Here is a 15053-nt window from a genome sequence, read left to right on the forward strand (position 1 = left end):
TCCTCATACCAGTTCCTAATCCCCTGCACCCATCAGATTCCCTCACGCCCCATACACCTAAAGGTCCCTAATCTCCCTGCCAACCCCCCAGTGCCCAGACAGGTCCCAAATACCCCCCATATCCACACTGGTTCTTAATCCATGCCATAGATACACTCCTTCGCATAACCATAAAGTTCCCTCATCCCCCTACCAACCCTCCTCCTTCCCATTCAGGTCCCTAACTCCCCACATACTGGTTCTGTAATTCCCCCAAGCAGATGTTCCCCCCAGTCCCCCTAATCCCTGCCTTGAGCAGCCCAGCCCCATCAGTACCTGAGCCCTCCCATGGCCATACAGATAATAACTCCCCACATGCCTAGGGCCGCTCCCTGACCCCCCAGCAACCCCCCCCCCAGCAAGTCCCGCCCCCTGCAGCTCCCCGCCCCCAGCAGCCCCCCCTCCCCCAGCAAGTCCCGCCCCCTGCAGCTCCCCGCCCCCTCCTCCGCCCCAGCAGCCCCCCTCCCCCAGCAAGTCCCGCCCCCTGCAGCTCCCCGCCCCCTCCTCCGCCCCAGCAGCCCCCCCAGCAAGTCCCGCCCCCTGCAGCTCCCCGCCCCCTCCTCCGCCCCAGCAGCCCCCCCTCCCCCAGCAAGTCCCGCCCCCTGCAGCTCCCCGCCCCCTCCTCCGCCCCCAGCAGCCCCCCCTTCCCCAGCAAGTCCCGCCCCCTGCAGCTCCCCGCCCCCTCCTCCGCCCTAGCAGCCCCCCCTCCCCCAGCAAGTCCCGCCCCCTGCAGCTCCCCGCCCCCTCCTCCGCCCCTAGCAGCCCCCCCTCCCCCAGCAAGTCCCGCCCCCTGCAGCTCCCCGCCCCCTCCTCCGCCCCTAGCAGCCCCCCCTCCCCCAGCAAGTCCCGCCCCCTGCAGCTCCCCGCCCCCTCCTCCGCCCCTAGCAGCCCCCCCTTCCCCAGCAAGTCCCGCCCCCTGCAGCTCCCCGCCCCCTCCTCCGCCCCCAGCAGCCCCCCCTTCCCCAGCAAGTCCCGCCCCCTGCAGCTCCCCGCCCCCTCCTCCGCCCCCAGCAGCCCCCCCTTCCCCAGCAAGTCCCGCCCCCCGGGCTGGTCCCTCCAATTAACACTCAGCGCCCTCCCTTCCCCCGCCCCCCAGCTGTGGGGGCGGCGCGCGAGTCGGGGCGGGCCGGGCCCGGGCCGAGGAGCCGCCGCCGCCATGGAGCTGGGGCAGGTGCCGCTGCGCTTCTCCCGCCTGCCCATGTTCCCCTTCTTCGACGCGGCGCATTACCTGGCCTCCGTCATGGCGCTGAAGGAGCAGCGGGGTGAGCCCCGCCCCCGCCCCGTGCCGGGTCCCTGGGCCCCCCCCCGGCGCCCCAACCGCCGCGTCCGTCCCCGCGGCGCCCTGCCCAGCCGGGAGCCCCGGGCGGCCCCCCCGCCCCGTCAGGCGGGACCCCCCGGCGGGACACGGCGGCCCAGCAGGGCCGGGGGCGGGACCCCCCGGCGGCCTCCCGCAACCCGCGGGGCGGGGGGTATATGGTAACCCCCCCCCCCCATCTGTCTGCAGCAGCGCCGGCCCCGGGCTTTGGGGGGCGGTGCGCGGGGGCCCCCCACATCCACTTCTGCCCCGCCCCCCCCGTCCAGCCGGCCCCCCCTCCGCGCCCTTCCCTGTGCTGGGCGCTTCTCCCCGCCCCCCCCCCCCGCCGCTCGCGGCCCTCCCGGCCCTGCCTCGCGCTGGGGCCCGGCGGCCCGGGGGGGGGGGGGGGGCGTTACACGTCGGCCGCCGCCGGCTGGCCCCCGAGAGCGGCCTCGGCGTGGCGGGGTTAGACTCGTCCCTGTCCGCGGGGGTGCGCTCCCCACGGCCCCTGCGCAGCCCGCTGGTGAGAGCGATGCTCCGAGCCGACCCGCTGCCGGGGAACCCCCGGGCGATTCAGGGGTGCTTACCGCGTCTGTCTTGACATGTTCTGTTGCCCATTTAAGTTGTAACTTTGTGAGTCCTTCCCCCCCCCGCCCGCCCGCCCATGATTTGTCTTTGCTGTGAACATTTAAATAGATAGAAATGGGGGGAAATGGTTAAACCCATAATGTTGCACAACTGCCAGTTCTCTCAGGTCTGTTCCCGAAGCTTTAGTTTTCTCATGTCTGTTCCAATACAATTTCTAGTGGCCTCTGTCCTGTCTAACTTAGTGGCAAATTAGGGGAAAACTTTCTGTAAAAAACTTTGAAATGAGTGCCCCTCAAGCAGGGAGACCCAAATGTTCTATATGGCTTTGTAGGGATAAGTCTCTTGTTATTGACTTTATATTTGTGCACTTCAAGTCAGGTGATTGGGCTCTTGCTGCTATTCTTTTACGTAAAATTATAGTGCTCATCCTTTTATCTAGGTGCCTTTTGACAGTTTTGAAATATACAACAATGAAGAACCCCTTCATTAATCAGCATATTCCCAACAAATAGCAATAAATCAGCAACAAAAGGCACATAATTATGATCTCCTACCAATGCCATGCCTTCCCATTTTCTCAAGCTAGGGAAAATAAATGGACAAATAGTCCAGTAACTTGCTGGTTGAAAGCCTTGCTATTGGTGCTTGATTTTTTTTTTTTTTCTGCATGGCTTTGGACAGAAGGGATGAAATGGTTGAAGTTCCTTGGAAATTCAAAACATAGCATTTTTTGAAGGATTGAACAAAGATGGGCCCAGAAACTCTCCAGAGTCAACATGACACTTGGGCATGTAGAAGCTAATTCAACTGTTATAAGAGTAAATCCTCCCCTGCTATGGAAAGCTATGTTGTAGCATTTCCAACATTTTTCTTCTGCATACGAGTTGGGGCAATATTTGGAAAGTCTGTGGTGGAGTGCAAGCTCTGTGGGGCTTGTTGTGCACTATTGGATTTGGGGCTATTAACTAGCCTTCACCTCTCATAGAGTTGAGTCAAGTGTTGTATAGATTAATCCAGCCTTGAGACTGGAATAACTACTGTAGAGTGACTTCAAAGATTGGGAAAGTTCCTCTGCCCCAGAGTAACTTCCCTATATCTGGGTCTTTGGCAGTTCATGACTGTTTTATCAGACTTAGGCAGATTTAGGAAGACCATTGCATTGCTCTGTTTACTTCACATTTGGAAGGCTGTTTGCTACCAGAAGGGCTAGACGCTTTATTTTTGTTTAAAAAGCTTATTCTGCAATAACTGATGAGTAAATTCACCAAGAGAAGTTTTACTGTTTGCCATTAGCATGTGCATTTGCCAAGGCTTGCTTATTACTAACAATGTGTCCAACAATATTTGAAATTGATCTAGGTAAAATAAGTGGAAAAAATCTAAATAAGACTATAAATATATGCAGTGTCAGTTATTTGCCTAATATCAAAGTGTGGTAGGCAGATGCATTAAAAATACCTAAACCACACATTTCTGTCTTCCACAGATGCTAATCTATGCTGATTACTCTAATAGTAATGTTAATAGAAGCTTTCTTTTTTTCTAAACCTCTTGCTTCTCCTGCTAGATTGTAACATCTCTGTGTAAGCCAATTGTGGTAGTAAATTCCCTACTGTAAAAGTGATTGTGATGTCACAAATATTGGCTTATGACATTAAAGGAACAAGCAGTTTAAAAGTGAGAAATCTCCTATGTATAGATAACGGAGAAGATGTTGCATTACTTTCAAGTTCCAAATTCCTCTGAACTTCGGAATTAGGTCCAAATTGGAGATGGACATTAGTGAAGAAAGGACCTACTTCTCTCCCCCTCTTATGGCACATCTTCAGTATGGCTTCAGTAAAATGTTGCATTTTAGAAAGTTTGCTTTAGTGGCAGCAGTTTCCTAGCTCTGGCTAGAGCTGGACAAATAATTCGTAACTACTCATTTGACATATTTTTATCTTTCTGTTTTGAAAGGCTTGAACAGAGCTTGATTTCAAAAAATAATTACTATTTAGAACTACTAGCCGAATTTCAGTGAATAAATCTTCATCTGTTACTCGTTTGCAAGCAGTTCATTGTGGCTAGTTGATATTGAAAGTTTAAGCTGTTGAGTAAATTGGGTACTTTGGTCTTAGGGTATATTTTTGTTCCCTGATTGTAATTTTTTGTCTGACTTGCTTTTCTTTTGCATGCCTCACTTTAGTATCTGTGCATCTCACAAACATAATGAAATACCCACATTTTACAGATGGATGATCTGATTCAGTGATTAAAGATTGGTGCAAGGTCACACAGGAAGTATGTGAAGAGCCAGAAATAGAGCCCCAATCTCCTGTGTCCTCTGTCCACTACTTTAAATACAAGAAGATTTTAGAATCTTCCTATTTTAGAATCAGGTTTCTGGTAGGAACACTTATGTATACATATTCAAAATTTATTTTCCATTAATACTCTCCAGTATTTGCTTAATTTTTTTGTTGCTTCTACACGTACTCCTATCAGCAAACTACAGTGCTGTAAATGACCATAGAATCGGTTTGAGCACACATTGTATTCACTTAGAAATTTCAATTAAAATACATAAATTTGTGTTTGTAGTATTTATCTTGGTTTAAGTATAGCTCATTTTCTAATTTGAGCATGGAATTAGTAATTTTTTGTGTGGGGAAAGGGGCATTGAGCGCCCCCCCCCCCCCAAAAGAACTGAAACATAAATATTGGAGTTGTGAATGGGTCAAAATTATTCCAGCTGTAACTCAGTCAGTAGACTTGCAGTATATGTGGTGTCCCATCGTGTCACAGCATAGTCAGTCAGCAGCCTGCATTTAGCATCCTATTTTATTACATTGAGGGTTTACTGCATTCTTTTTAGAAAATGACTTCACTTTTTTGAAATGCTTTCTTTGTTTTCACAACTTAAACTTTGGACCATCTGTATTATGTAGGACTCCAAATTTATTCTTTTTCTAAGTACTCTGTAGGGATAATTTGTGGAAACTGTACCTTTTATTAGTAATGGCATGGTTACCTGTTAAAGTATGAGCTTTTTTAAGAGAAAAAAACTTCTTTACTATACTTTTGATACACTTTGTGACATAAGAAACATTTTCTTTAAATTGTGAAGGGAAATTTGGTGTTCATGAGTGAGGTACTGGTGCCACTTGTTAGTCACATTTAATGTAGAGTTTTTTTATTTATAGGATTCTCCACATAAGCTGATGTTTTTTCAGGAGAATTATAGAATCCTTGGCATAGGGTTTTGATAAGTGAATCTGATCCTTTTTTTTTTTAGTGCTAAGTTGTTATTGTTAGTAACTATATTCTTACTGATATGGAAACTAAGTAATCTTGAATAGTGTTTAAAAGTATTTTATTTTAAAAGGGTTTTTTATTTCACCCTTTAGGTGTATAACCAAGACAAGCATGATGTGTGATATTAATCATTAATTTTGTAGGTTGGAGGAGGACAGTGAGGAAGAAATGACAGGGGAGAGCATTGAAAAGCAGGGCTTTGTCACACTTTTTTACAAGAATAGTTATTTAATGTCAAACATTTTTTTTAAAAACAACAGAAAACTTGTATTCTGCATCAGCCTCTGCTTTTGAAACCTAAACTTCACCCCTAAACTACAGTATTTGCAGACTAGTTGGTTTTGCTCAAATCACATTCTGCATGATTTCATGATGCCTCATTAGCGTTAAAGGATGCTTCATGGGACAAACATAAATGACAAAAAGAAAAGGAGTACTTGTGGCACCTTAGAGACTAACCAATTTATTTGAGCATGAGCTTTCGTGAGCTACAGCTCACTTCATCGGATGCATACTGTGGAAACTGCAGCAGACTTTATATACACACAGAGAATATGAAACAATACCTACTCCCACCCCACTGTCCTGCTGGTAATAGCTTATCTAAAGTGATCATCAGGTTGGGCCATTTCCAGCACAAATCCAGGTTTTCTCACCCTCCACCCCCCCACACACAAATTCACTCTCCTGCTGGTAATAGCCCATCCAAAGTGACAACTCTCTACACAATGTGCATGATAATCAAGTTGGGCCATTTCCTGCACAAATCCAGGTTCTCTCACCCCCTCACCCCCCTCCAAAAAACACACACACAAACTCACTCTCCTGCTGGTAATAGCTCATCCAAAGTGACCACTCTCCCTACAATGTGCATGATAATCAAGGTGGGCCATGTCCAGCACAAATCCAGGCTTTCTCACCCCCCCCCCCTTTTTTTTTTCCCCAGGGACACGGACACACACACAAACTCACTCTCCTGCTGGCAATAGCTCATCCAAACTGACCACTCTCCAAGTTTAAATCCAAGTTAAACCAGAACGTCGGGGGGGGCTAGGAAAAAACAAGGGGAAATAGGCTACCTTGCATAATGACTTAGCCACTCCCAGTCTCTATTTAAGCCTAAATTAATTGTATCCAATTTGCAAATGAATTCCAATTCAGCAGTTTCTCGCTGGAGTCTGGATTTGAAGTTTTTTTGTTTTAAAATAGCGACCTTCATGTCTGTGATTGCGTGACCAGAGAGATTGAAGTGTTCTCCGACAGGTTTATGAATGTTACAATTCTTGACATCTGATTTGTGTCCATTTATTCTTTTACGTAGAGACTGTCCAGTTTGACCAATGTAAATGGCAGAGGGGCATTGCTGGCACATGATGGCATATATCACATTGGTGGATGTGCAGGTGAACGAGCCTCTGATAGTGTGGCTGATGTTATTAGGCCCTGTGATGGTGTCCCCTGAATAGATATGTGGGCACAGTTGGCAATGGGCTTTGTTGCAAGGATAAGTTCCTGGGTTAGTGGTTCTGTTGTGTGGTATGTGGTTGTTGGTGAGTATGTGCTTCAGGTTGCGGGGCTGTCTGGAGGCAAGGACTGGCCTGTCTCCCAAGATTTGTGAGAGTGTTGGGTCATCCTTCAGGATAGGTTGTACATCCTTAATAATGCGTTGGAGGGGTTCCTGGTCCAGTCCACACAAGAGATCCACTTTCTGGACACTACAGTGCTAATAAACAATGGTCACATAAACACCACCCTATACCGGAAACCTACTGACCGCTATTCCTACCTACATGCCTCCAGCTTTCACCCTGACCACACCACACGATTCATCGTCTACAGCCAAGCTCTGCGATACAACCGCATTTGCTCCAACCCCTCAGACAGAGACAAACACCTACAAGATCTCTGTCAAGCTTTCTTACAACTACGATACCCACCTGCGGAAGTAAAGAAACAGATTGATAGAGCCAGAAGAGTTCCCAGAAGTTACCTACTACAGGACAGGCCTAACAAAGAAAATAACAGAACGCCACTAGCCGTCACCTTCAGCCCCCAACTAAAACCCCTCCAACGCATTATTAAGGATCTACAACCTATCCTGAAGGATGACCCAACACTCTCACAAATCTTGGGAGACAGGCCAGTCCTTGCCTCCAGACAGCCCCGCAACCTGAAGCACATACTCACCAACAACCACATACCACACAACAGAACCACTAGCCCAGGAACTTATCCTTGCAACAAAGCCCGTTGCGAACTGTGCCCACATATCTATTCAGGGGACACCATCACAGGGCCTAATAACATCAGCCACACTATCAGAGGCTCGTTCACCTGCACATCCACCAATGTGATATATGCCATCATGTGCCAGCAATGCCCCTCTGCCATTTACATTGGTCAAACTGGACAGTCTCTACATAAAAGAATAAATGGACACAAATCAGATGTCAAGAATTATAACATTCATAAACCAGTCGGAGAACACTTCAATCTCTCTGGTCACGCAATCACAGACATGAAGGTCGCTATCTTAAAACAAAAAAACTTCAAATCCAGACTCCAGAGAGAAACTGCTGAATTGGAATTCATTTGCAAATTGGATACAATTAATTTAGGCTTAAATAGAGACTGGGAGTGGCTAAGTCATTATGCAAGGTAGCCTATTTCCCCTTGTTTTTTCCTACCCCCCCCCCCCCTCCCCAGACGTTCTGGTTTAACTTGGATTTAAACTTGGAGAGTGGTCAGTTTGGATGAGCTATTGCCAGCAGGAGAGTGAGTTTGTGTGTGTGTCCGTGTCCCTGGGGGAAAAAAAAAAAGGGGCGGGGGTGAGAGAGCCTGGATTTGTGCTGGACATGGCCCACCTTGATTACCATGCACATTGTAGGGAGAGTGGTCACTTTGGATGAGCTATTACCAGCAGGAGAGTGAGTTTGTGTGTGTATGGGGGTGGGGGGGTGAGAAAACCTGGATTTGTGCTGGAAATGGCCCAACTTGATGATCACTTTAGATAAGCTATTACCAGCAGGACAGTGGGGTGGGAGGAGGTATTGTTTCATATTCTCTGTGTGTATATAAAGTCTGCTGCAGTTTCCACGGTATGCATCCGATGAAGTGAGCTGTAGCTCACGAAAGCTCATGCTCAAATAAATTGGTTAGTCTCTAAGGTGCCACAAGTACTCCTTTTCTTTTTGCGAATACAGACTAACACGGCTGTTACTCTGAAACCTGACATAAATGACAGTTAATTTGTAAGTGAATGACCTACTTAAAATTGAATTTCTGTGTTTTTGAAGGTTTTATTCCACCCATAATGTTGTTAGCAATAGTAATGCTAAAGGACAGTTAGCATTGAAGCAACAAGCTTTCTAGCTATGTCAGCACTATAGCAAGAAAACAATGATTGAATTGCAAAACACCAGTGTTTAGAGCCCAGAGACTTCTAATGATGCCTAGCATAATCTTTGCTGGGCTACCTTTATAGTTTTGATTTGTTTGTGATACTTAATTGTGCTACTTTTTATTGCTTAGTGCAGAGATTCCCGAACTTTGATCTCTGCTGGCTTTTGGGGAGCAGGCTGGTCATGTGATGATACAGTATTTAGTTTCCAGCTGCTTTGCTGTCGTCAAAGATTGCTAAGAAGAGCTGAAGTATGAAAAAGCAGGTGGAAACAGGGAAGAAGCAGTCAGTTTATCTACCCCTACTAGGGACTGCTGCTGTGGATGAGGAGGAGACTAAATAGGAGCCATCCTTAGGCCTGGTCTGCAATACATGGTTAGGTCGATGTAAGCTGCCTTGTGTTCTCTTAGCTGTACAAGTGTCTTCGCTTAAATTTGACTCCCGCCAGTGTAAGTGCCTCGCTACGCCAATTTAGTGACACCACCTATCTGAGTGGTGAAGAGTCATGGTTGATGTAATTAGGTTGCCGTAGTGTCCGTGTAGACACTACACTGCTTACATTGACTGTTACTAGCCTTCAGGAGCCATTCCACAATGCCCCACGCTGACAAGATAATCGATACAAGCGGTCCTGGTGAGGATGCGCAGTGCTGACACAAGGAGCCAAGTGTGAGCGCGCACAAGTGATTTAATAACTGTGGTGGCTGTATTCTGATGTAAGTTAGGTTGACGTAATTTGGTGGAACTGCCCAACCAGGCTCACAGCCACCGAGGGTACCTGGTCAACATGATGGAGCCGTACTGTGACAGGGAGAGGCTGGTACTGGCCGTGTGTGGCCAGTGGGAGAAGGGAGAAGATCCCCTGGTGGGTCTCTTCCCTGAGACAGGAGCCAGCGCCTTGCTGGAATCAGTTCCCCTCTCTGACCAGCTAACCCCTGCCCAGCAGGCAGGGATCAGAGAGATGCTGCATTCCTACCAACAGCTGTTTTCCAACTGGCCTGGGCTCACTAAGAGCTGTAGCTGTCCACTGTTCGGAGATGGGAGCTGGCCCTCCCATCAGGTGTGCCCCCTTCAGAGTAACTGGGAACACAGCCCAGGCCCTGGCTGCAGAGGTCAGAGACATGCTGGCTTTAGGGATGATGCAGCCATCCACTAGCCTTGGGGGGCCTCTCCTGTGGTTGATGATATTTGTGCCATTAGCCAGACCTGGGAGGACCAGGTGTCCCAGGTGAAGAGGGGATTGAGTCACCTCCAGGGTGCAGGGCTGACTGTAAAAGCTGGGATGTGCAAGGTGGGGATGGCAGAAGTGTTGTATCTGGGCCACAAGGTGGGGAGTGGCTGCCTAAAGTCAGAGCCGGCCAAGGTGGGGGCGATCAGAGACCGACCTACTCCCCAGACTAAGAAACAGGCCCAGGCCTTTATTGGGATGGTGAGGCACTACTGGAGGTTTGTGCCCCACTGTAGCTCTGTGTCAGCTCCCATCACTGAGCTATGCAAAAGGCTAAGCCAGACAAGCTGGTCTGAACTGGGCAGTGCCAGAGGGCTCTGTGCACGCTGAAGGGGGATCTGGTCAAGGGCCCGGTGCTGGGAAACCCAGACTTTGACAAGTCATTTATGGTGTTCACCGATGCCCCAGACACAGGGCTGGGTGCTGTGCTGAGGCAGGCAAATGCAAAGGGGGAGAAACACCTCGTCATGTACCTGAGCAGGAAGCTGCTGCCCTGGGAGCAGGGCGCTGCAGCCTTAGAGAAGGAATGCCTTATCATGGAATGGGCTCTTAAAAGGCTGCAGCTGGATCTATTTGGGTGGCTCTTCACGGTATATCCGGACCACTTGCCCTGCTGTGGCTCCACCAAATAAGGAGCCAATGCCAAGCTCCTGAGGTGGAGTCTGTCCTTCCAGGATTATGAGATGGAGGTGGCCTACATTAAGGGGAGTGCAAATGTTATAGCTGATGCTTTGTCCCAGAGAGGGAGGCCTGAACTTCCCCAGGTCACTGGCTAAACTGACCCTGCTCAGATCGGTCTCGAAGGGGGGAGAGATGTGAGGTAGTGGGGATTTTCCCTTGTTATATTGTATGTAAGCCTATGTGAGTCTTACTGTTTTGTATGAATGCTGTTTGTGCCTCAGTTTCCCTATGTATTGCACCAGTATCTAGGTGGTGGGAATAAGGGGGTGTGACTTCAGCAGGGGCTGCCCCAGCTGTATGAACGGATGCTATGGCCGTCCCGTCGTGACCTGAGACCCAGGAGGGGGGTGCCACCAAGTGACTCTTGGCCCGGGAAGCAAGACACAGGCTGGAAGAGGACCAACGGGCACAGCAGGGGCCAGGCAGCTGGAAGAGAGTCAGTCTTGGCTGGCTTGGGGTGCAGGGGGAGGGCCAGAGCCCTGGCTCTGGGCTCCCCTTCCCCCAAGATGGACTAGGCTGAAAGCACAGAATTCAGTGCCTAACAAGTTCTGTCCTATGCTGTGTTCCTGTCGACTAATAAACCTTCTCTTTTACTGGCTGGCTGAAAGTCACGTCTGACTGTGGAGTTGTGGTGCTGGGCCCTCTGGCTTCCCCAGGAGCCCCACCTGGGTGGACTTGCTGTGGGAAGTGCACAGTGTGGAAGGGGATGCTGAATGCTCCGAGGTCAGACCCAGGAAGGTCGAAACTGTGTAAGCTGCTTGCCCTGGTGATAGTATGCTCAGAGAGAGGAGGCATGCTCCCCCAGAGTCCTGACTGGCTTCCTATGGAGCAGTTCCAGAGCATCGCCCTGATGACTCTGTGACACACAAGTGATTTAATAACTGCGTTGGCTGTATGCTGACGTAAGTTAGGTTGACATAATTTTTGTTGACATGGCCCTAGTCTGTTTCTATGGAAGGAACTTAAATATTAGTGGATTTTTTTTGACAGTATTGGTGAGAGCCCTAATGTAAATATGATTCCAGCAGCATCTGGAGTCTTAAGCACTGTGTTGTTAATTAATACAGCATCTAAGCAGTTCTTAATTAACACATGATAAAAATACAAGAAACTCCTGAAAATTTGGTTGCATTAGGATTCTATTGGTGTTACTACTGGGAAGCTTTTGCTGAAGATTCCTAGTGTGGACATCACCTTTAGGACTGGAACGCACCGTCACCAGTGTGGAGAAGTTATGTCGTGGGGCTTGTCTACACTCGCAACCTTAAAGCGCTGCCATAGCAGCGCTTTAATGTGGCTTGTATAGTTACGGCACAGCGCTGGGGGAGAGCTCTAAAAAAACCACCTCCACGGTGGGCGTAGCTACCAGCATGACTACCAGCTTTGGTGCCCTGTCTATTCTGGCACGTTACAGGGCTGAAACTTGTGTTTTTTCACACCCATGAGCGAGAAAGTTGCAGCGCTGTAACGTGCCAGTGTGACAAGCCTATGGAGAATGCAGCCAGTTGTCAGGGAAGCATATGGAGGGGGTTGGGAAAGAGGAACAAAAGAGGGAGTGTGATTAACTTCTTAAACAAAAAAACCCCCAAACAAACACACACACGCTTACTGCATTAAATAGCTAGAAATACCCTCAAATGTTTTTTGCCCTCCTGTTGCTATTAGAAAGCCTGCCAAACAGAAAACTGAGAATATAGGAGAGACAGTGAATTAGATTACTTGGAAAATGCTGTCAGAAATGCACAGAGTAAACTAGAAAAAATAAAAATGTTTCTCTAAGCTTTCAGGTATAATCTTATTTGTTTACAGTAACAAATAGCATGTACAGTTTTTTGTCAGAAATGTGATTTATTTTGGTGATGCCCCCACCGCACCTCAAAACCGATTGCTGCTGCCTACTGCAGGCAGTCTTACTGTATAGGGTTGTTCTGTTGAGTTTTTATTCATTACCTCTATCACTGTGTCTAGGTGCAGGTACAAAATATAAAAAGCAAAGATTATTAAAATCTAAGACACCGTATCAGCTGGAAAACTTTCCCTTACAGGCCAGGAATGAGAAAAGGAGCCTCAGCTACTAAACTCTGATCTGTTTGACAGCTTAGTGGGTCATCTCTTAGATCTTTTATACATCTACTATAATGCATCTTCTGTCTATATTTGAGTTTACACCAGGCCTAGACAGTACTGTTGAACACCTGATCCTGTGTCTGAGGGAGATTGCTAGCTCTTATCCATGCCCCTATCTGGCTAAAACTGACGTGGTGATGGTAGGTTGGAGAGCTATTGGAAGATATGCCAAGGATTATTGCTACACCTATGTTTGAGAGGATGTGCCTGCCACTTGTGAAGTGGTGTTACTGCATCCCCAGTACTGTTAGATGATCATATGGCAGCAGTGTCCAAGAATGCTTCTTTACTGTCTGCACCTGGCTGGAAAACTCAGGTTTTTTGGATGTGGACCCTGTTATCATGATACATACTTTTGTCACTCCAAGACTGGGTGAGTACAATACATTCTGCATGGGGCTGTAACTTTAATCAGTCCAGAAACTAAGACTAGTGCAGAATGCAGCAGTCTGCCTATTAAATGGTACTTCCCAGTTGCAGCACATGATACCTGTACTCAGTGATTTACATGGGATACCTTTTGGTTTCCTGATTGAATTTTAAATGTTGTGTTTGAACTATAAAGCCCTCAATAGCTTGGGAACTTGCTGCTTGAGATACTGCCTCTCTCCTTGTGCCATATTGCCACAGTTGTGAATAGTGGGCGTGTGCTAGGTGGATTCTCCTTAATTTAAGAGGTGGAGCATGGTTAAAAGAGATGGTAGTGTATTCTCTGTGAGGGTCCCTCAGCTCTGTAATAGATTCCTTTCCTCAATCTTAAATAGCCATTTGTTCTGATGTGAAGGGCATGCTGCAAGGTTAATCTATTTGTACCTTTTAATGCAGGGGGAGGGAAATAGTTTTGTTGGAGGTTTAGTCCTGTTGGCTGGCAGAGGGGTAAGCTGCTGTTTAATTTATTTCTGGTTTTGTAATGTATTTGGGGGGGGCAGGGCAAGAGCTCTGGATAGGTGCCCCTTTTATTATCATAAAAATCCAAATAAATATTTAAAAAACCTAAACTACCCCATATTCTGCATGTCTTCCCCTCCTGTATGTGAATCCTCATTTTATAATATGGGATCTGGATCTAATGACCCTTTTATACACTTCACATGTGTCATTAAGTGAACCTGATGGTTCACCCAGATCATTATCTCCTTTGTTAACCTTGTCAATTACAATTAAACTTAATTAACTGCAACTTTAATGCCCAAAGCACTGATAATAGTATTCAAGCTGAATAGATATCCTCTGATTTTGAACATTAATAATTATTGCAGTGTTGTAAAAACAAATCATGCAATACATATTAAATCTTTAGTCTGTATTTTGTGTTTAAATTTGAAACTCCAAGAAACTAGTTGGTGTCAGTTTTGTAAACTTGGCTTTTGTGCTGGAGTTCAGATATAAAAACTGACTTTACTGGATATTTGCTTGTATCTATGATTAGAAATACCGCCTTTTATGAATATTCCAATTGAGTGAATATAGTAAGGGCTGTGTGTTGCCTTTGATCCACTTGTGCATTTTTTGATATCCATTGGGGTCTTCTCATCGTTCAAGGATAGTTTAAAAAGGATCATTAGAGGGCATCTTTATCTTCTGAATTTCAGTTGCTTGTAATAACCTGTGGGCTGGAAATATACTTTTTCTCTTAGTATAACTCTCCTCTCTCCCTTTGGCAACCATTCCTTTTCCTATGCTTAGAGCAGAGATTAAATTTAATATTGCTTGCTTTCTTGTTTGTACATCTCTAGGGACACTTTCACTTTACCAAATGACAGGTTTCAGAGTAGCAGCCATGTTAGTCTGTATCCGCAAAAAGAACAGGAGTACTTGTGGCACAAATTTATTAGAGCATAAGCTTTTGTGAGCTAGAGCTCACTTCATTGGATGCATAGAATGGAACGTATAGTAAGAAGATATATATACATTTTTTTTCTCCTGCTGATAGCTCATCTTAATTAGCCTCTTACAGTTTGTGTGGCAACTTCCACCGTGTGTGTGTATGTCTCTCTTCTTACTATATGTTCCATTCTATACATCCGATGAAGTGGGCTGTAGCCCACGAAAGCTTATGCTCAAATAAATTTGTTAGTCTCTAAGGTGCCACAAGTACTCCTGTTCACTTTACCAAATGTAGTTTAGGGCTTACAAGAGGAGGAAGGGGAAAAACAAAACTTGATTTTAATTCAAAAATATTTAGAAGCTGCAATGGAAATTGTAGACTGACTTAAAAAGGTAAAATGTGGAAGGAAGTTGTGGTAATTGGGATGGGTTGGACCCCCTTTCTGGGATGACAGCTGATGTACTGGGGTTTCACTGAGCCCCTTCTGATCCACCAGCCTGGATTCCCTCTCTCTGTTGTGTTGAATTAGGCTCTCCGGCCTCTTGCAGCATGCACACACAATTAGGGCCAC

General features: G+C 47.1%; 1 protein-coding gene across 1 annotated transcript in view; it reads left to right on the forward strand.

Moving 5' to 3' along the window:
• Positions 1-1145: 1145 nt before the first annotated feature.
• The window catches only part of TMEM38B (transmembrane protein 38B), a 55382-nt gene continuing 41474 nt past the window's right edge, over positions 1146-15053 (forward strand). The window contains exon 1 of the mRNA XM_077817937.1: positions 1146-1301. Coding sequence (XP_077674063.1) covers positions 1196-1301 — 106 coding nt within the window. The 5' untranslated portion in view covers positions 1146-1195. The remainder of the gene's footprint in view (positions 1302-15053) is intronic.

The sequence above is a fragment of the Eretmochelys imbricata genome, chromosome 5 (genome assembly GCF_965152235.1).
Source record: "Eretmochelys imbricata isolate rEreImb1 chromosome 5, rEreImb1.hap1, whole genome shotgun sequence".
Lineage (NCBI taxonomy): Eukaryota > Metazoa > Chordata > Testudines > Cheloniidae > Eretmochelys > Eretmochelys imbricata.